Below are 21,775 nucleotides of genomic sequence, written 5' to 3'. Positions count from 1 at the left end.
CTAAGTTGATTTCCCGTTCCTAAACTCAATAATGTTTAATACTTAATTTAAGAATATTTAATTCATTTAATTTGAATAAAGTTTCATTGAATCTGAAAAAGGTTTCATTTAATTTGTAAATGGTTTCATTTAAAATGAAAATGCTATATATTTCTCTTTATAAAGATTATGAAATAATAATAAAGTTTGTAACTCTTCTTAAGTTAAGAACGAAATTCTAAAAATCGCAACAATTAACTCCAACAAATGCATGCAACAGAAAGAGCCGTCCCCTTCGCTTCAAATCGTTCCAAAAATATACCCGCATTAACGGTAATGTCTTACTGACTTCCCAGCAAGTTTGCCAAAAATGTTTATTTATGGAATACTTAAGTATAATTTCATAAATGCGGAAATGATGAAAAAAGATAAAGTTGAAGCACGTCATCGTATGTGTACGGCCAAGAGAGTGAAATTTATAAAGAAATTTAAATTGTCTTTAACCCAAGTGCTGTGGAAGGAAAAAAGGGTGATTGAACTTTAACTGGCAAAAGTAAAATACTTATGCAAAAACTGGGTTAGATACATACATACATTTAAGTTACATTCGTAGTGAAGGAACAAGCAAAAGCATATGTACATATAAGAGATAAGTATCTACATGCAGTGTAAATAAACATTAGACAATCTATGTTTGTATTCACATACAAATACAAGCATGATTTGAGTACTTGTTCTATGAAAAAGTTTACTATTCGCCAGAATAAAAGGAATGAAAGGCTGACTATGAGCGCACGCGAACTACATACCCACACAAACAGCCTATGTGTACGTATGACATCCTTATTGCTAAAATTTCCTTTGCGCTTTGAATTGCTTCTTATGCCACTGCTGGTATGCAAAAACGAACCAAAAATGGTAGTTTTTTTTGCAAAAAAGATATGTAAAATATCATTACGCCCTTACATTAAGTCAGCAACCTACGCAAATTTCAAATTGCCAACAAGTCAAGTGCGGTAAATGTTCTTAATATAGCACAATTTCTGGGATCTTTTTATAGTACAATGTTCTATTTTTTTAAGTTTTGGATTTTTGGTATCGCTTTAACACATTTTCATTAATTTCTTCGAGAGAAATTTAATTACATCTTTAGCCAGAATATAAAATAATAACCTTTCAAACGTGATTTTGCTCCAGTCGTTCTCATGTTGCCAATTATAATGAAAATTATTATGTTAACACGTAAAAATATACATACATATAATCAAACGAATAATGAGCAAAAAGTCACAAACGAGATGGTGAATTGTTGTGAAGAGAAATCGATAATAAGTAATGAAATATGACAACGTTATGTCGCTCAGTTATTTTCCAATAATTTCCCTCTGCGAGCACAAGTCTTATATTATGAAACACGGTTTAATTATAACTTATTAAACATACAATGGTATTAATTAGATGAACGGAAATGTGAATATAAAGCAGTTGATGATGATAAATTTACATTTACGGTGAATTATGATATAAATACACGTAGCTACACAATTTTTTTGGTATGTGTATATGTTCAACCCGTGTATTAAATTGGTTGTAGCAGGTGGGGGGATGCACTTGGGCACTAAGGAGATTGTCTTTTGTAATTCCACGTGAATTTTGAACGGAGAACATTTGACCTAATCGGTCAAGCGCTGCACCCCATCCACCGATAACGTTACAAAGCTACCTTTTCTTACCTAGTCGCTGTGACCTGAAACCCGAATGAGCCTAAAACCAAGGTATAAACTTTCACGCATGGTATTGGTTAGAAAAAGATTTCTGAATTTCCTTTTCGATCTGACTCAAAGTAACCTGAACTTAATAACTAATTGAGCAGCTGACAGCAGCCTCGCCGTCAAGCCGAGCAAGCCAGAACTGATCATATTCACTAGCAAGTATAAGATATCCGTTGCGACTCTTCCCTTGGTTGCAGGTATCCGCCCATAGCTTATAGGGTCAAATACTTCAGAGTGATCCTGGAGCTGTCGTGTTAGCCAAACATTGAGGAATGGGTGAGAAAGGCGTCAATAAGACGTAATAAGCGATGGAGTCGCTCGCCCAAAGCAAATCATAGGTTATACGAAATCATAGTTAAGCCTATTATGTTTTATGGATCCCTTCATTGGTGGAATTCACTAGAGTGCGTACAATAGGCTGCCTTAATCGGTATAAGTAAGACACTCCTTCATTGTCGCTTAATGCCATGCCGAACTAAATGCCTGTGGATATTGCCGGCAGAATGACCGCAGCCTGAAATAAGGGAAACCAGATGGTTCATAGCCTCGAAGACGAGATACTCTGAAGTTCTGGAGGGTCTAGATTTTACCCTTACCACACAGATTACTGCATCTCTGAATATCGTTACCTTAATTTAGGAAGGCCCTTACACAATTTCTTTCAAAAGTCGGTGAACTGAGGGCCTAATAGAGTTTAAAAGCAGCTTGCTTATTAAAAATAGTGTTAGAAGAAATTTGAAACGGAGGGCTTTGGTATTTTATAAAATTTCATAACTACTCCGTAAAGAAACGAAAATGTGCTTCTTATAGCTCCTAATCTAACTACATTCTCTCAAGAGGTGTTCGGGTGGGGCGCAGTGACTGGTGTAGGAGTTTCTGTCCGGATCTCTCATTAAACATAACATTCAGGTTTTCGAAATGATGCATTATTTCTTAGGCAAAAGTAGCTGCAATTAAAGAAGAAGTGGACTTATTGCTGAAGAGTTCCACGTCATTTAAGGACGTTAGCATATACTCTAATAGCGGTTGTGGCTATCAGGGGCTGTCTGACTATATTTGCTGAGAGTAATCATTAACCGTAGCCAACATCTAGTCTCTGGATCGCTCTCAACGGGAGCAATAACATGTAATTCACAGCTGGCGACAGCAGCCATAAGCCATCATCAGGTCATGCCAATGGTCATTATCAGGGAACGGATTTTTAGGACCTAAAAACCTATAAAAAAGGCAAAATAAAATAACGAAATAGGCTGGAAAAGGCAAAATAAAATAGCGAAAAAGGCAGGAAAAGGCACTAGGTGTTGCAAAAAAGGCAAAAAAAGGCAAAACAAAATAGCAAAAAAGGCAGGAAAAGGCAAAAAAAAAGCAAAATAAGGCTCCTAAAAGACAGAAAATACGAAGAACAATCAAAAAATACATTTATATTACAAGTAAAAAGAGAATAATTATGAACTAGTTTCATTATATGAAAAATTTGTACTTTGAATCTTTGACTATTTTATCCTTTCGGGTTTTTAACTCATAAAACTTTAATCTGTATAGTTGTAGTAACATTGAACCACAAGATGCATTTTGAAGTTTTCTGGCAGCATTTTCATTCGATTTTCGCGAAGAAAAGCCTTGAATGTACTAAATGTGTGGAACGTTTGAAACGTTCATATTATCAGGAATAAGGACGTTTTCCTCGCCCTTTATAATTCTATCAACACCCCTTATTGTCTCCAAGCCTTCGTTAGCTGAGAAAACGGCTTTGAATTTTTCCAACACCAATTTGGCAAGAGGTCTCTGCGCTTCTATAAGCGCATGGGCAATGTGTATATTTTATAATCTTAAAAAAAAAAAATGTAAATGCTATAATCACTTTTTTTAAGGTGGAAAAGGCAAAAAAAGGCAAATATCTTAAAAAAGGCAAAAAAAAAGGCAAATATCTTAAAAAAGGCAAAAAAAGGCAACATCAAATGTGTATATATGGAATCAGGGAAAGCTAAATCGTGGACATTCTTAATCGAATAAACTATATCTCTTTAGCAGAAAAAAGGCAATTTCCATAAAATCCGTTCCCTGGTCAGTATCATGCAGTAATGTTGCTTTTGCAGTGACTTCCCTTCCCACTCTTCAGTCTATCTCACCTTCGGTATAAAAGCCCGTCACTATACCAGTGGTCGTGTGGGTTTTACGGTAGCGCACTAAAATAAATTGCAAACTCGATTCGATCCTGGTGTCGCTGAGAAATGATTACCCAAGTCGTTGACTAAACCACACAACTTACAAAAATTATTATTTTTTTATTTGAAAAATAAAATCCAAGAAATTGTTTATTTTTCATTAAGCATCTACTGCTAAAAACTTAAAAATTTCTTTTCAACAAATTAGCTCATTCTCACAGTTTTGAAATAAAAATGCAAGTCTGATTCACTAAGGTTGTTTTTCTAAGTACGATTCAATAAAACATTTTCAGAACAAATATGGTATTTGAAGGGCAGATATGTATGTAAATTTTGAAACCTACTTTAGAAAACGGCCCATAACTTATATTAGGAGTATCACGCAAAATTTTTATTTTGGACTTACCCATACAAACACCCAATCCACTAGTTATGGGCAATTTTGTGACACACTGTAACGGTGGCTCACATTGACCTGAGAAGCCGCCGGGACCACCACAAGTTTCGCCAAGTGTTTTTGCGCAAATGCGACAACATCTGAAATAAAGAAAAAAATTTTAAAGTTGGTGTAGTGACGTAAAATGAAGTCAAGTACTGAAAGGTGAGGTGTAGCGGAGAGAAGTAAGATAATAAAGAAGTGAAGTGAAGTGAAGTGAAGTGAAGTGAAGTGAAGTGAAGTGAAATGCAGTAAACTGCAGTGAAATTAAGTGTAGTGAAGTGACGTCAAGTTATGAAGTGATGTGAGGTGATTTGAATGGAAGAGAAGAAAAGTGAAGCACTGTTAATTGAAATGATTAGGAATTAACTAAAGTAAAGCGAAGTGAGTGAACCGAAGTGATGGTTGGATAAAAAGTAAAGTAAAGTGAAGGGAGTGAATTGAGGTAAGGTGAAGCCAAATGAAATATAAAGAAGTGAAGTCATCAGAAATGAAGTTAGGTGACAAAACAAGGAGTAAAGTGAGGTAAAGAAAAGTAAATGGAACTGAAGAAGTGAAGTGATAAAACAAGGACTAAAGTGAAGTGCAGTGAAATAAAGTTAAAAGCAGCGAAGTGTACTGAAATGAAGTGAAATTAATATGTAGAAAGAAGTAAAGTGAGGTGGAGTAAAGAGAAGCAAAGGACTTAAAGGTAAAGTGATGTGGTGTTCTGCGTGATGGTGTGAGGTGAGAAATGGAATGAAAAGAAATGAATGAATGATGTAATTTTTGAAGGTGAACCGCGAAATCATGTAAAGTATGATATAATAGAATAAAGTGGAATGGTATGGTATTGACTGAAATCGATCTATATGGAATGGAATGGAATTAAATGGAATGAAATTACTAGAATGGAAATGAATGCAATATACTGGACTTGAATGGCACGTAAAGGAGTGGAATCATATGAAAATAAATGAGTGGATCGTATTGAACATAAGCCCTCGATATCTTGTTTTAGGGCTCATATTCAATACGATCCGCAGTGTTCTATTTTAGGAGAAAAGGACGAAATCAACTATATCGAGAACGAGATGAGATGGTTAAATAAATTTAACGGACTCCAATTTTTCCAAGACAAAAAATAATAAAAAAAGAAAAAAATTTAAACTTTTCATTTTCGAATGACGTTTTGAAGGTCAAGCTAATTGTTTTATATAACACGTTCATCTTTCCTAAATTTTTCAGCTCAAAAGCTTTAAAACACTGTTATATCTATTTCGGTAGATATTTGATTTCGTCCCTTTCTTTCCAAAATAGAACACTGTCCGATCTATCCGCAATTTTCACAAAAACTAGTTTCATCTGCCATCGACGATGCTAAGACCGACCTTACATATCACTTGCTAGCAGAATTTACTATTGTCTTGTAAAGTTAGAATAAACACAAGTGATGCGAGTTAAGTTAAAGAAGGGCCCCAACGTCAGAAACTACTTTTTGTGAAAATTTCAGATAGATCGTATTGACTATACGGTCTCGATATAAATACTTAAAAACGGAAACGATATTTGAAGGAAAAAATATTGAAAAACCACAGTTCAGTTAAAAGTTGTTAACTCACTTGCAGGGATCCCACAGCATCATTCCCTTCCCGGGACAATCCAGCGAACGTATGACATCACACTCTTTGGGATTACAATAACACTTTAAACCGTTAACTACACGACTACCTGCGGCCACCATTATAAGTAGATAGCAACACAAGTAGATTAAATATGTGCGTAGATTGAGTAAACAAAATTGTGTTGTGGAGCACATTTTGACACGCGCTTGCTACTCCAAAGGATGGGGAATGCTTTGTGTGAAAAATGTTTGCGTCTTTTTTGATCTAAATTTTCCGATCAATTTTGGGAGCTTTGGATTTCTTTACGAATATTCGTTGCACAAAATTTTATCTATAAAAAATTAATTTTACTTCAAAATGTACTATCAGTCGCTGCAGCAGTCGTTGATGTTGATGGCGCTGTTGAGTGGCCATGGTTATTATTTTAAAGTCTTGAAAATTCTGAAAAGAATAAGAAAAATTGGCAAATTAGTATATTTTGCTTTTTAGATACATAAATTAGATATTAATGCATAAGCAGATTCGTTCGTTGGATTGTTAAATAAACGCTCAAATTACTACACTACAGGTATTATACAACTAGCATTTTGTTAAGCTTATAATAAATCTCTGTACTAACAACACTTTACTCATACCCGCGCTCGCACTTATTGTAACACTAGATGTTTCTTATCGAACATTCCATTTGACGTTTCTTGAGTCGAACCTTCTACATCTTTTATCGTACTTTCGGTCATTCTCTTGTTATTCGCTTTGACCAGCAAATTCGTGTTTTACAGCACTTGCCACAATAATCTGTGGCATTTTATTAAAGCAACTTATTTCGAGATGGGGAATTTATCCTTTAAAGCAATATTTCATTGTGTTTGCAAAAAAATATTTTAACAATTAACTAGCCATAGGGTTAGTTTAAGATTCCTTTTAATGGAAAGATATACAACTTTTCAAGGGAATTAATTGAAAGTCAAACATGCTAAAGTCACTTAATTTCTTTTAGTAAAATTCCACAGATATGTACAAGTATTTTTTTATCTCGCAGACCCAGTTCAAAAAGGTTTGAGGTTAAAATGATTCTCAGGGAATCAAAAATACTGCCCTGTGCATGAACTATACTTGAAGCATCACTTTGGAAAAAATATAATTTGTTGTTATAAAAAAACTAGAGATACTGATATTAAACTATTACCTCACAAATGTAACAAAATGTTCAACAAAATTTTAAACTTTTAATATATTTAATATTTTTGAGATTATATTTTTTTTGGTATGCAGTTTTGTGGCGCAATAAATAAATTTTTTTGCATTTTTTAATTTTAATGATTATTTTAGTTTTCTTACATAACCCAGCCATTAATAATTAGTTATTAATTAAAATTATCAAAAATGATCATGATTAATTGCCATTTAAAAAATAAACAAAAATAATCAAGTAATTAGAAATAATCAAACAATCAAAATTAATCAAATTATTTTTTTATTAATTATTTATTATTTGATAGCTTTAAATTATTTGATTATCTTAAATTATTTGATTATCTCTAATTATATGATTATTTTTAATTATTTTTGCAAATAGATGAAGCTGTGTTTGGCAAGCAAAGTTAGATAAACATAAAAAAATTGTTTCCATCAGAGCTGTTAAGTAATGATTATAAATTATAATGATTACCGATTTAATTAATTATTTTTTAAAATCTGCTAAATAATTAATTACCATTATTTCCACTTTTAAATTAAATATCAAAATATCAAAATAATCAAAAAATAATGGTATTTTTAGCCAATTGGAAGAAAAAAATCAAAAATAATCAAAAAGGCTAATGGCGTTAGTTTTACAATAAAGTTATTGTTTTTTGATTATTTTTTATTATTTATAATTATGTAAATTATTTTAAATAAAACGCATTGCTCAGACGGAAAAAAATGTTTTGTCGACAAACATGTGTATATAGCTGTGAAATACGGTGTTACATTGTTCTTTCAAATGACCATAGGTAACAGGGATTCGCAACATATTTGCATTTTTGGAGGCTATGCATGTATGTTAGATATGTATGTGTATTCCGCTACTTAAAGCATGTCATACCATCAGAAGCCGAGAAAGTATGTTTCTTTACAATGGAATCGAATAAATAATTAAATATGATTAAAAAATCAAAAATAATCAAAAGTAATCACCAAATTTAATCAACTACTTTTTTTGATGACAAATAATCATGATTGTTTTTTGATTAATTCTAATTATAATTGATCACTAATTCCTCGGTTAAAAACACTAATTGAATTATTCATTACGATTACCGAGCCTATGTAATCGTTTTGATTAGTAATCGTAAACCAAATTTAACAGGTCTGGTTCACATGCGCTCTTATCGCAGATAATGAAGACGATTCGAGTTTTGAGCAAATTTCGCCCAATAAAGAGGGCTTAAAGAGCCTCGTCCAAAGTCAACTCTTACAATAGCGGCTCGTCTATAGATGTGGAAGTTTGGAAGTGCCATGAATTGCTGAAGGAAGCTGCTATATTATTTAATACTCCGTTGACTTCGTCAGACCCGGTTGAAAGGCTCTTCTTTTTTGCAGAAATTATAAATTCATCCAGGCGCCAGTCCTTGTTCGATTTTGGTTTTGAAAAACTAGTTTTGCTAAAAGAAAATGCCCTGATTTAAAACATTGAAATGTACAGTGCTATGTAAAAAAAAAATGCTTTGGATTTTGATCAACGCTGCACAGTGTGGAGATTCAACTTTTTCGCGAAAATAAAAATTTCGTTGGATAAAAAAAAAAATCCGTTACATTTCAAATTCACCTTAAAATTAGGGGGCTTTCAATTGTTTTAATTTTTTGACCTAAAAACAGTATGAGGTGAATTTTTAAAAAGTTTTAAACAGATATCCTTTTCAATGGTAGCAAGAATCGAAAAAGGCATTTTATATATTTTTTTAAGTTCATTGCATGCTGTTTTTAGGTCAAAAGAAAGACAAAAAATTAAAAAGTTTACTTTTTATGGTCATTTTGATGGTCACATTGAATAAAGAATTACGTTGACGTTGATGTTTTTGTTATCGAGATATTACATTTGGTCAATATCTACACAGCGCGGATTTTAACAATAACTTTCAATTTGCTAATTTCTTATAAATCGCTCACACTACAGCATTAACCACAGAAATCACATTGCCGAACATTGTACAACATATTTACACAAGTTGAAATAAAATAAAATAAAAAATAATAATAATCAAATAATTATATTAATCTTATAATAGAAACATCAAAAACAGTTCAAAATAATCCAATAATTATATTAGTCATACAATTAAAAAAAGTCAGAAATAATTGAAAATAATCAAATAATTATATTAATCATGTAACTAAAAATTTCAAAAATAAGTGAAAATGACCAAAAATAACAAAATAACAAAATAATTATGTAATTAAAGTTAATTAATTAATTAAATTTTTTAATGTAATAATTATTAATCATTAAAAAGTTGCGAATAATCGTATTTAATCATTAAATGGTTCCCCAAAAAAGCAAGCTTTAATTAATAATCATTATTATTATGGTGTGAAGTAACTATGACTTACTGTTGATTTTTGGTGATTTCTTGTTAGCGCATTTTCTTCCATACAAAGTATGTTCGAACATTTTTTTGTAAGGAGAAAATGAGCAACACCTTCCACACAAAAAATGCCAATAATCAACGGCCAACTTGCACTTTATTATACTAAAATTAAACGAAACATAAAACTGCATTCTCAGAATACTTCTAAAACCTCTAATTAAACAGCTCAAAATTTTCATGAGAATTTGTCGAAATATTCTAATTATTCTGCAAAGTTTAAAATTTTTACTTATTTGATTTGTTTGTCAACTGGTCATTTCCCTAACTCTGCATTTATTCTTCACCAACTCAATTAACGAGTACAATAAACTCAAAATGAACTCGCCACATTTCTAAGCCTTCACTTCCATTTCCGTTTTCCGTTTTTCATTTGCCATTTCTACTGTTTAGTGCTAATAAACTCCAAGCCAACCAAAGCAATCATTGAAGTTTTTTTTTTTTTATTAGACGAAAAACTAAGAGAATGTAAAAGAAGTTTGTGTGTATGCAGTCGAACAGAAAAAAAATGAGGAAAACAGTGGAAACGAAGAAGATTATTCTTCATTAAATCACCTAAAATGACAGCTGAAACTCAAACCAAAGCGAAAGCAGCCATTCAAAAAAAAAACACTAAACTGTTCGTATAAAAACAAGCAAGAGGTAATGACCAAGCCAAGCGAAAATCACTACACACAACTTAAAAGTGTTGGCTAGTATAAGTGGTTAAGTGGATTTCTTAGCAATGATGAGAATTGCGGATAGTGTCAAGCCAAACGATGACTAATCAAAAAAAACGGAACGGAAGAGAATACTCATCAATATCAATTGAGACAATCGACCATTCAGTTGTGAAGCGAATGGATTGCCAAAGCCATTAGAGAGGAAATCAAAAGGAATTGAGTACATACACTTGCAAGTGTACAAGAAAAAAAGAGATAATCGTTGGAGTAGAATGAAATTCGAAATTGGTGTTGGTAATTGAAGTCAAAACGAGAATTTCTGTGATTGTGATCGAAAGAAGGGTACCGTTGGAGGAAATAAGGTAGGGGATTTAGTGAAAGTTGTATGCAGAGATTTGTAAAATTGGATTTGTAAATTGGATTGGCTGAGCTTAAGAGAGGATGAGTGAATAGATTGTGACCTAATGGATATATTATGAGTGGAGCTGTAACATGTTATTAATTTATGATTAAAAAGCATCACTATTATATTGGTAACAATTCTACAAAATACTTGAAATAAGTTATTGAGTGCTTTAGCACCACCTTCAGAAAATTCAGGCTCCTCGACAAAACGCCCGATAACGCACAGTGGTCTGGAAGACGAAAGCTGAGGGAGATTCCCAGGTGTTCGGAGTATACACGCCCACCAACCCTTCCCTCGAGCTTTGAGGCATCTGTGTATACATGGAGGGACTCGCCACTCCTTAGAGTGTCTCGTTTCCACTCTTCCCTTGAGGGTTGGAGGTTCGTAAACGCTATAGTGGGATCAGAGTTCGGATGGGCGTAGTCCACCGATCCGGGAAGCTCCAAATCTCCGTGTATTATTTTTGGTTCCATCCGCCATCTTTTTGCTATTGACCTGCAGCAAGAATATAGTGCTATTGTTACTTTTCGCACTCGATCTGCAATATTAGGCCCCCAGTTTAGTTTCCTATCAAGTAGGAGACCTAGATATTTGGTCTCTTCCTTTATTTCAAGGGTTTTCCCACTAGAGTTATAGCGTCGAGGTCGAATATCTTGTGCTTCCTAGTAATGAGCACGAAGTCTGTCTTTTCAGGATTTATTTGCCCGAAATGGCTATTACAATATCGTCGGCGTTTGCAATTATCTTCCCACCAATGCCTTCAAGTTCTTGAAGGATGCTGTCTACTGCTATGTTCCACAGAAGTGGTGAGATTACTCCTCCCTGGGGTGTACCCCTTACCAGAAATCTCTTTATTTGCGATTCACCTAATCCTGCACTTATTTCGTGTCCGGTCAGTATTCGTTTAATAAACGAGATTTATGAGTTGCTTACACCCAAATTTGCCAGTGATGAGATAATCGTCTCAGGAGATACCCTGTTGAAAGCACCCTCGATGTCCATTGACGACGGAAATTGCTCGAAAGAAAGGTTGGAGTAAATCGGAGGGGTTAGATGATCGCGAAAAGGTAAAGGATATTGTAACCACACTAACGAAGAATTCAAACATTTCAGTAAGGAAATTAGCAAGTAAGGTTTACTTCTTAGAATAAGTGTTGTTTGGAATAAAGATAAAAAATGAAGATTTTCAAGGTGAAAAAAGTTCCAGAAACAAACTCTGTCAAGAAGGATGCCGCAAAAGAAAGAGTGAAAATTTGTTTTTAGTAAGTCGGAGTTTGTTTAATGAACGACGAAAACTACGTTTTAGCAGATGGTTTTTATTTTACAAGACAAGAATTTCACTCACACACCGATTCTTTGGCACATGTAGCAGAAAAACTGAGAGCAAAAAAGTTACAAGAATTCCAAGGTAAACCTTGCTTGGCAGCCCGTCTGCACTTGTGCCCAAAAGAACACAGCTCCTTTGTGACAATCAACAGCGCTTGCAGAAAAAGGTACTTCCATTCTTAAATATGCTAATATGAAGTATCTTCATGCCACTAGGACACTTCAGACTTAGAGTGATTTAAAGGAATAATGTAAATTTGATCACAAAATAAGTCTTGGTGGATTGACCGTTCCGAAATAAGGACGAATTGGAGAAACTGGGCTCAAGAAAAGTTTCACCAAAAATGTTCAAGACTTTGAAATAAAGTGGGCTTTAGCTGCTGTGAGAATGTTAGACACTCCTATAGTTTTTTACCACCTTATATGAATTTGTGGTTAATTGCAAAAAGAGATCACATCTGTTCGCGAGGCCTGTAGACGTACCCTTACATAAACGATCCCATCTGATTCTAACGCCCTAAATTTAATCAAATTACAAATTTATCAGATAAAAGAGGAAGCTAAAACCGTGCTCTACCTACTAAGTGAAGGCCAATGCTTAGCTTAGAAAATAAATTCATTGCAATAAAATAAAATAAAAAACTAAGTTTCAAATAAAAAAACTATCATAAAAAAAAATTAAACCAACCCGCACTTAGGAAGACAAATGTTTATCAATGTCTAAGCACAATTGTAAGGAGGAATAGAAATCAACCCTCCCAGAGTATGAAAACTAAAAAGCGAGCTCAATTATAGAACAAAAGTAGCATTGCCGGAGATGAGAAAAAAAAACTGGAAAAAATAAGAAAAATTAAGTGTATGTGAATGCATGAAAAAACGCTCATACCTACATAGATGTAATACTTATGTACATGTACTAATTTGTAAGAAAGCGAAAGCTAGCTGACTCATCACGTAACAAGATAAAAAAGACGACAAACATTGAGAACAAAGCGCGATATTAAATAGAAAATTACGCGCCAAAACAAAGCAAGTAAAGCTGAAAAAATGGAAAGGCACAAAAAGCGCTGTAATGACTGCGAAAAACAAAGCGCATGTCAACAAATCTTAGCCTTGGTTTACACAATAGATACAGAAAAAAAAGAGATGAAGTCTTAAGATAATCAGCTGCCGGCAGCAATGAGAAAAACATGAGAAGATAAGGAAAAGAAACAGGGACAAATGTGAAAACAAAAAGTATTAAGAAAAACGACGCTGAAGCGAAGCGGGGAGAAATTATAATGAGAATAAGATGTGCATATGTAAGGAGAGAAAGGGGGCAGCAAAGAAGCGAAACCAGATGTAATTTACGGAGATAGAAGAAATGTTTGTATATTTAAGTGAATTCATAAATAAAAATTATATAGTTAGACATCTTAACTGTGCCGCACACAACGTTCAATGTCCAGCAATGGAGGACAAAGCAAACAACTACAGGTTTTCAGATTATTATACAGCTGTTTACGCTGACCTACTACAAAGGACACTAATTTCGTTAGAAAATATTTTGTTAGGAAATAAATGAAAAATAAAGACATTAAAGCGAATGCTGCTCAAATATGCGCAAGTATTACGAACGATTGATGTTTTTACTTATTTTGTGCTGCAAATTGGCCGTAAGGTCTTTTTGTAAACAATTGTAGTGTCGGATAATTAGTTGGGGAAAAAACAAGGGGGAAAAAGGAATGGAAACGAAAAAAAAATTTAAAAATTTGTCTCTTGCTGATAAAACTTGGGAAAGATTGTAAACGAAAGAAAAATAGGGGCAAAAGAGATAGCAAGGGCAAATATGTATGTTAATTTTTATGAACACAATATATCAACTTGAAATGCAAGTGAGCTCATGGGCATTTTGATATAGTGGATTGTGGTGAGACGACTGCTTCTTTTGGTCAAAAGTAACGAAAACGAAACTACATCGAACGATGAGTATTAAAAATAACTGTAGAAAAAAAAAAATCCCTAAAGTTACCTATGTGTATCGAAGCAGTAACGAAAGAGTTTTTAAAATCTTGGGCTCACAAATGCAGGGCAGCTGAGGAGGAGGTGTTGAGATAACTCCTCCATATAGTCCATAGAACTGTAACAGTAATGATCAGCTAGAAATCACACCAGTTCAAATTGCTTTGTTATGCTTTACGCTGAGAGTTTTTGGGCAACCTTCGATCCACGCATAACCTAAATTTCCGATCCTCCCTTGCTTATAAGCTAAAAACTTGTAGCCTAAGGAATTTTTCTATACCTGGCTGCAGCTTCTTAAAAACCCTTTTTTCTAAATAAGTATAGATGTAGTTTTCGGTGACCTGAGACCAATAACAAAATAGTTTAACCATTTCAGTGTCGAAAAAACTTTACGGTCAGCTAAAAATCTAAAATTTTGTATATCTGGAAAACTCAACTCACTGAAGACGAAAACAAAATTTTTTTTTCGTGGAAAGCTTATCGTTAAAAAGTTATAGCTTGCCGGATATATTTGACAGGGTACCACAAATTTTTAAAAATTGTTAAAACTACTTATTTCCCTACCTTTTCAATGAAACATAAACAAAAAAGATTGGTTTTGATTTTAAAAAGTAATTCTGGTTATCACATTTAGCATATACTCTGAATTTTAGAACTGCGAGCTTTTACCTGCGGGATAGTCACAACACTAAAACTTAAAAAAAAACTATAAAAACTTATTTTGTTACATTTAATTTCTAGAATGCTATTGGATAGAAACCTTTCCAAAGAAAAGAGGATAAATACAAAATGAAAAAGATGAAAGGGGAGTTAATCAGTCGTAGTTTAGTAGCCGCCATATGAAATGTAGATTATATTCGACAAATTCGCGAAAAGTTTTAATGCGCTTGAAAAAAAAATTAAAATTTCTATATATGCTATCTATATGTCCACTTGCTTTAAGGATAGTTTCTAGCTCTCGAGAAAAATCCGAAGAAATATTTTTTATTAATTCTGTCGCTTAAAAAATTATTTTTCCGCTGCCGTAAATTTTTTTATACATACTCAAGAGCATTTTTGATAGACAAAAAATTCTTGAGCGTTATTTATATGTTTGGTTTTGTTTTTTAAAAAAGCTGGATACTATACTTAAAGCTGAACTTGGAATTTATGAGGTTCTCCCCATTTATCTCCATTCAAATACGATCAATCCATTAATCAATATGAACGAGGATTCTAAGGGTGCAACAAAACGCCGAGCGGTACCGAGCGAAGCAAGGAAGGGCGGAGCGAAGCTGCTGGAGCTCAAATTGACGAAGCGGCGTAGAGCTTTTTGCATGGAATCGGCCGTAACAATATCACAAAGCTGGCCTTCAATAAAAACCGGATAAAATAGTTATGATTTTTTGTTCGCATCAGATACGTTGTTTATACCAATGTAAGAACCGCATTTACAATAAAACGATTTGGTTCAACACATATTTCTTTCAAAAGCTTATACCTGTGTCTTTATAGTGCCTTCGCTGAAACCGAATTCAAAAGTAAACATAATTTGTGGTTTTCTTTCGATATTTCTATAATAATTAATTTGCGCGATTTATTATAATAATAATTCAAATTTAAAACGGGCTGTTAAAAGAAAACCACGCGTCAAATGAGTGATGTATTTATACTTGTTTTCTAACCGATGTGAGAAATAAAACACCGATTTGAAAGCAAAATCGAGTCATTAAACTTTTACATTTCTGAGCGTATTGAAATTTGGTTTATGCTTTCGTTTTGAATCAATCACAGCGAACTGGGTCAAAGCGCTTTATGTTTCGGTATAAAGAAGGTAAGAGTCATAAAGCTCAAAAACTAAAAACCAAACTTGAAAATAAAAAAATGCCTTTTTTCAGCTCCAAAACGCTTCTGAAAAAATTGCTGTAGGTGTTATCCTTTCGCGTTGGTGTCGCTCTAATCGCCATCTTGAACTCAATTTGCCTCTTTGACAAACTCCTTTTTATATTAGAGCGATTTTCATGAAAAAATACTAAAAATGGTACTGACACAAGCAAAAACATAGACAGATATCGATTCGGAAACAAAAATCGTTCACATGTGTGCACATACCCTAAGGGCAGGTTTCTCCAAATCAACTTAACTCAGTTTAGCAATCTTGTGGACTTATTCATTTTCACCATCTAGGCTAGGCCAAAAATTAGCCTATATTTTAATCAGCTTATTCTTATTCTAAGTCCAAAAAATGGCTAAAATAAGTTAAGTTGAGTTGGAGAAACCAGCCCTAAGAGTAACTAAATAGTTTGTCTAGTCCTCCTCTGACAGCTTGCCAGTGGTGAAGCAACTGTCGCGTCCAGCTGTGATGTACCTAAGAATCCCGGAGAAAGCTTGGTGTTAATAAATTTATAATCTGCGTCTATTAAAATCGAACAAACGTATGTACATGGCGTATGAGTTACTCAGACGAGATGAGAATGTTACTCATACGCCATGTACATACGTACGTTCAAATCTAACTTTTCAGTCAAAAATGATAGATCTAATATGCATCGGGCATTTTGAATTTTTAAAATTTGATTTCAGGCTCATAGTCAGTGACCTCAAGAACCCAAGAACCCGCGATTGTAATGTGTTAAGCGACTCTAATCGATTTTAATTTTTTGGCTACTATGTATCTATATTGGGTCAGCCAATTTGACTCGAGATTCGTAATTAACCACCATAAAACCCGCGGGGAAAACATTTCATGCGAATGTGATATATATTTATTTTTTTTGGCCGCCATTTTGAATTTTTAAAATCAGGCCTCGGATTCGTAATCAAAAATCCTAAAAATATAAAAAAAGCCCTTGTTAGTTTTTTAAATGTTGGTTTCTCTAGAGACTCAAAATTTGTAAGCAAAACTCTAATTTACAGTTAATTTAGACGCCTAACGGCATTTAAAAATGGACACTTAACACTAATTTCTGCAAAAGGTGTCGAATTATTTCACTTTTCTTCACACAGGTGATTCCTTGTGACACAAATACACACCCCGTTCTCCCAGACCGGGTTGCTTTTAATCAATTTTCTAGGTTACGTCTTTCAAGTCATTGAAAATATCTGCATGCATTTAGTTAAGGTAGACAATTTTCAACTTATTTTATTAAAAAAAAAAACACAAAGGTAACTCTTATGTTAGTCCTTTAACAAGATATATTTAAAATTGGACTCTTAGAAAAGCTCTGATAAACCGAGATAATTCCGCCAGACAAACGAAAAATTCATATGAAAAGGCGATCAAGAAATTTAAAAAAGTTTTCTTCTATCAAAATTGCTCGTTTATTAATTTCTCCAAGAAAATGTACAGCAAAAGCAAAGTCCCTTTTCAAGCAAAACGAAATAGTGAAAAATATTTCTTGCACTTAATCTTGAGAGCTGCAAACAGCCCTTTAAACAGAAATAACTGTTAGAAATTCGGTTTTATAATTCTACGAATTTAATATTGGACATACGACATGTGGTACTACGCAAAAACTTTATAAATTTCATTTAATTATTTAAAATTCAACTTTTTCTGCTTATCATACTTTTACTGGTTTATTTTTACCACCGTCATTATTCGTGCTCGTTTTCATTAAAAATATTGCCTTTGAAATACAACCCATTACGAGGGTGTACTCACCGCACTAGTATTTCCTATTCATTTTGCAGTGCGTCAGTGCGTCTACACTCAACCAGTCACTACTGTCCACAACGAACTAAGCGCAGATAAAGAGTTTAGTGAATGTACATATTTTAGCGAGTAAGCATGACTATCTGACTTCCATGAATTAATCTGCGCATAAATTCTATGCATGTCTACTACAGCCACATGCATACATACATATGTACATATTTCCCTCACTTAACCCCGTTGAATTTACGCGCTAAGCAATGGTTAGTTTCAACTAGTATATAATAACACTAACACAGCTTTTGTTGTCTGCTGACATGGTCTGTTGACGTGCTGACTTGCCAATGCTGCTTGGCCGGCCGCGCTTCTCACTTTCGCACACAGAATTTTCATACTCGTTCATTCTCCTTCATCTGCCATCTGCTGCTGCTAGCTTTTAAACTCAACTTTGCTGGTTCATAGCTCAACTGCCCCTCCATGCATTTCACGAATTAATTTTTCTTTTATGCGCACATTTTTACTTCTTCTTCTTCTTCTCTACTTGGTTCTGACGGACACTGACTCTTTGCTTTTATGTCTACTCATACGCCATGACAAGTGCGCGGCAGTCGACCTCTTCCCAATGGTGGACGACGACCAAACATTGTTTCACTATTATGTATAATTTTATCTGCTCGTGTATAATAACAATTTTACGCTTGCTGCTTCACAATTGCGCCAGCTATCGCTGATGAGTGCATGGACTCTGAATGTAAGTTGAATGGCGGCGACACAGTTATGTAGAAACAAATCTACTCAGCTACAATACCCAACCCAAGAGTCTGCATTAATTTGGCCTTCCCGTCTGCTGATATTCGCGATTTTCCTTTCTTACTTGTGTATCTGTGTATGCTTTGTGTAAATGTTAAATTTCACTTCAAGCACATCTCTTTCATTATTAGTCAATCCCTTGCTCCTCTCGCTCCATTACTCCTGCTTTGCTTGAAACTACAAGTTTTTTTGTGATTTTATTTTATTTCTTGCCTGTCATTCTGATTATTTCCACTCACGTTTTTGCTTTAATTTTAGCCTTCTCTACGTGATTTAGGTATCTCAATCTTATCAACGCGAGATTTTCCTTCAATCGCTTGCTACACGTTTTGTTGGCACCCCTTTAACCTTAAAATTCGTTTGCATATTTTCCAGTTCAATGATTACGTGTTGTGTTTGCTGAGCTTTTTGGCTGCTCTCCTCTCTCTCTGCTACTTTTACTCGATTTTTGCTAAGAATATTTCGGATTTGTTTATTTAAATTTATTAAAGATATTCACAACCTGGAAATGTAGTACTTGAGGGTTCTCGACGAGGCTAAATATCTTGGTATATCCTTTAATAAGAGGTCGGGTTTTAACAACCACTTAGACAAACCCTTTAGCACAGTCGCCTTTCCAGGTTTTGTGCTCAAAGTCATAAAAAAATCGTATACTTCAAACGTTTAAATATATGAACGTCAAAGTTTGGCTTTATTTTTGGTTACAGTATTATTGCCCCATATTTTTAATGAAGCAGAAATATAATAAATAAACAAGTTAGCAAGAAATTTCGATTTTGGATTGTTAGGGACCTAATTTAAGCAACAGTTTTGGCGGAGTTTGAACAGTTCGAAAATGGATCACGGAGTTGGAGCAGTCGTTTACTCTGAATACAAGAGATTAAGAAGATCAATTCATCTGCTTAATTTCGCAAGTGCGGTTTAAGTCAAGGCGAGTGCATAGCCATTCTTTTACAATAAGGTCGAAACGAAGCAAGGAGTATAGGAAGGACTCTTTAAACTAAGTATATGGTCAGCTTTGGGTATATAAATAGAGATATCTTTCCCCACAACCTTCTTAAATCGTATTCAAAGTGGGACACGGCGGCAGGCTGCCATATATCCAAACTCACGTGGCCCGTGTACAACCCAGATCGGACGGTGCAAGGTTAGTTGCGATTCCTACCGGGCGTTGGCGTTTAATTCCCAAGCGAGAAGGCTGGGCATCGCCTGCAACGACTTCTTTAGAACCTGCAGAGACAAAAACGAGAGGAAAATATTACAGCACCTTCTTTGCGGCTCTAAAGAGAAGCAGAAATATCATAATGGGAGCATATGGACAATTCCGTATATACTGGTTATGTAAACAGAAAAATTTTTGCTAAAAATTGTCCTGTATTTATGCTCTGATTTGTAGCGATGATGTCAAAATAAAAAGCGGTTGCCACTCGGCAGGCAATGACAAACCCCCGAGTGTATTTCTGCCATGAATAAGCTTCTCATAAAAATAAATTAGCCGCTCGGAGTCGGCATGAAACTGTAGGTGCCTTTGTAAGACAGCATCAAGGCGCACGCCACAAATCGCAGGAGAAGCTTGGCCAAACACTATCATATGTATAAGCCTAATTTATTATTATTAACAACACAAAAACGTTTTTAAATTGATAAAAAATATATAATTTGCTCCCAATATACCCAGCGGATGCCCCAAAAACCCATTTGGTCGCTATTTATGCATTCCACTTTAAGACTTACGCTGCTTACAACGTCTTATGAATCCCCTATATATGTTAGTTCGGACTATAAGCTATCTTTGTTGAAATACATCTAACCGTTTTAGCATGAAAGAGCAAAAAACATACCCAAAACACTCACTCAAAAACTTTCATATTTATAATATTATTTAGTAGGATTTATGTAGATTAAATGAGCGAAAATGTGATTTACATATCCTCATTAAATTTGATAACCAGAATTTTTTAATTAAAAAAAAAAAATATTCGCCAATAAATTCAATATTTATAAGTAAATATGTGCTGAGCAAAAATTGCAAAACTGTGTTGAATTCAAGTGGCAAAAGAAATAAGCAAAACAGAAACACAATCGATAAGAGCTAGCAGAAGACTTCAGCGAGATGTAAGGCTGAGATATGAAGAAGACTGGAGGCAAGTAAGTGTTTTATCACAAAATGTGTGAAATTAGTATCAAATATTGCAAATTAATAAAAAAAACATTAACATCTAACAACAACTTTAAAAATAAAATGTGAGAATGCAAACTGCATTAAAAAAAAAAAACGAAAACGAAGTTAATGGAAGTACAAAAAATGTACACAAATGATAAGAAAACAGTTTGCGGCGCTGTATTTATTTGTATGTATTCAAGTATACATGTGTAGCATACTTTTTATATCTTTGCCACCAATAACATTTTTATAAAATTTGAAATGTTTTGCGTTTTAAATACGAAGACTATACTAGATACTCATTGGTATAAAAGCTCGCCAACTCAGTTCACATGGCGCATTCCAAATAAAATATTTTACTAGCAACTACGCTATCTCCTATTTTATAGATAGTTGTTGGTTTTTACATAAGCTTTATACACAGATGAAAGTAGAATCGTTGGCATAATGAAATTTCGCGTATTTCTCTTTGTGCTCGCTGCGCTAGTTGCAGCTGCCAGCATCAATGCCGCCAACATAGCTGTAGAGGAGGGTATCGTATGTCCCCGAAACCAGTCCGACAATTCTTTTGTGGTGCAAATACCATCGCCTAGCAACTGTGGCATATTCTACAAGTGCGATCGCGGACAACCAAGAGTGAATAAATGTCCGGAGGGCTTGCATTACAGCAAGCGTTTAATGGTGAGTAAAGAACGGGCGAATGTTGAATGTTGGCTTTGTATGAATTTGTAGGCATCTCTGTAGGCTACCCACTTTAAAAGAGTAATTAAAACTCAAAATGAAGTTTAAATTTGTTTGATTTTTTTCTTTTTCAGGCCTGTGATTTCCCATCTCGAGCCAAGTGCTCCTTAGAGCTGGCAGAGTAATAAGTCGAACATAGAAAATCATTGAAAAATAAAAAAAATACAATATTATTTTTATTGTAAATATTGTAAATATTGTAAAAGTAAAACTAAATTCATAGTTGTATTTAAGTAGAGAAAAAAATATATAATTAACTCCAAAACTAAATATTTTCTAACCCAAGGATTTTTCGCTACTATTTCACAAATAAATTACTCTAATCAATTAATTAAATTTACGCTTGCTTGGCCATATTGTATGCATAGATAACGACGCCGCAGTGAAAATACCCATTGGCGGATAACGAAAGCAAAGGCGCCCGCAAAGGCGCCCGCAAAGGTGCAAAT

At 34.1% G+C, this 21,775-nt stretch overlaps 2 protein-coding genes across 2 annotated transcripts in view; one reads left to right on the top strand and one right to left on the bottom strand.

The window, feature by feature from the left end:
* LOC118739480 (cysteine-rich motor neuron 1 protein-like) overlaps positions 1–21,775 on the bottom strand; it is an 88,390-nt gene that overhangs the window by 52,351 nt on the left and 14,264 nt on the right. The window contains exons 2-3 of the mRNA XM_036470838.1: positions 5,954–6,397; positions 4,323–4,453 (exon numbers count right to left, since the gene is read on the bottom strand). Of these exons, the coding sequence (XP_036326731.1) occupies positions 4,323–4,453; positions 5,954–6,150 (328 nt within the window). The 5' untranslated portion in view covers positions 6,151–6,397. The remainder of the gene's footprint in view (positions 1–4,322; positions 4,454–5,953; positions 6,398–21,775) is intronic.
* LOC118740205 (peritrophin-1-like) lies at positions 21,033–21,451 on the top strand. The gene is made up of 2 exons (XM_036471703.1): positions 21,033–21,266; positions 21,401–21,451. Exons 1-2 carry the CDS (start codon positions 21,033–21,035, stop codon positions 21,449–21,451), a joined length of 285 nt encoding a protein of 94 aa, XP_036327596.1.

This window comes from Rhagoletis pomonella, unplaced genomic scaffold (assembly GCF_013731165.1).
Source record: "Rhagoletis pomonella isolate Grant_MI unplaced genomic scaffold, Rhpom_1.0 Rhpom_scaffold_00005, whole genome shotgun sequence".
In the NCBI taxonomy this organism is placed as follows: Eukaryota; Metazoa; Arthropoda; class Insecta; order Diptera; family Tephritidae; genus Rhagoletis; species Rhagoletis pomonella.
Note: the sequence above shows the minus strand (reverse complement) of the source record. Positions and strands in the feature narration are given on the sequence as shown.

What these genes read in the sequence shown, in the direction of transcription:
- LOC118740205 (XM_036471703.1), top strand. Translation starts at nt 21,033, where the DNA reads ATGAAATTTCGCGTATTTCTCTTTGTGCTCGCTGCGCTAGTTGCAGCT. An exon ending in ATTACAGCAAGCGTTTAATG is followed by an intron (nt 21,267 to 21,400) that starts GTGAGTAAAGAA and finishes TTTCTTTTTCAG; the next exon opens with GCCTGTGATTTCCCATCTCG.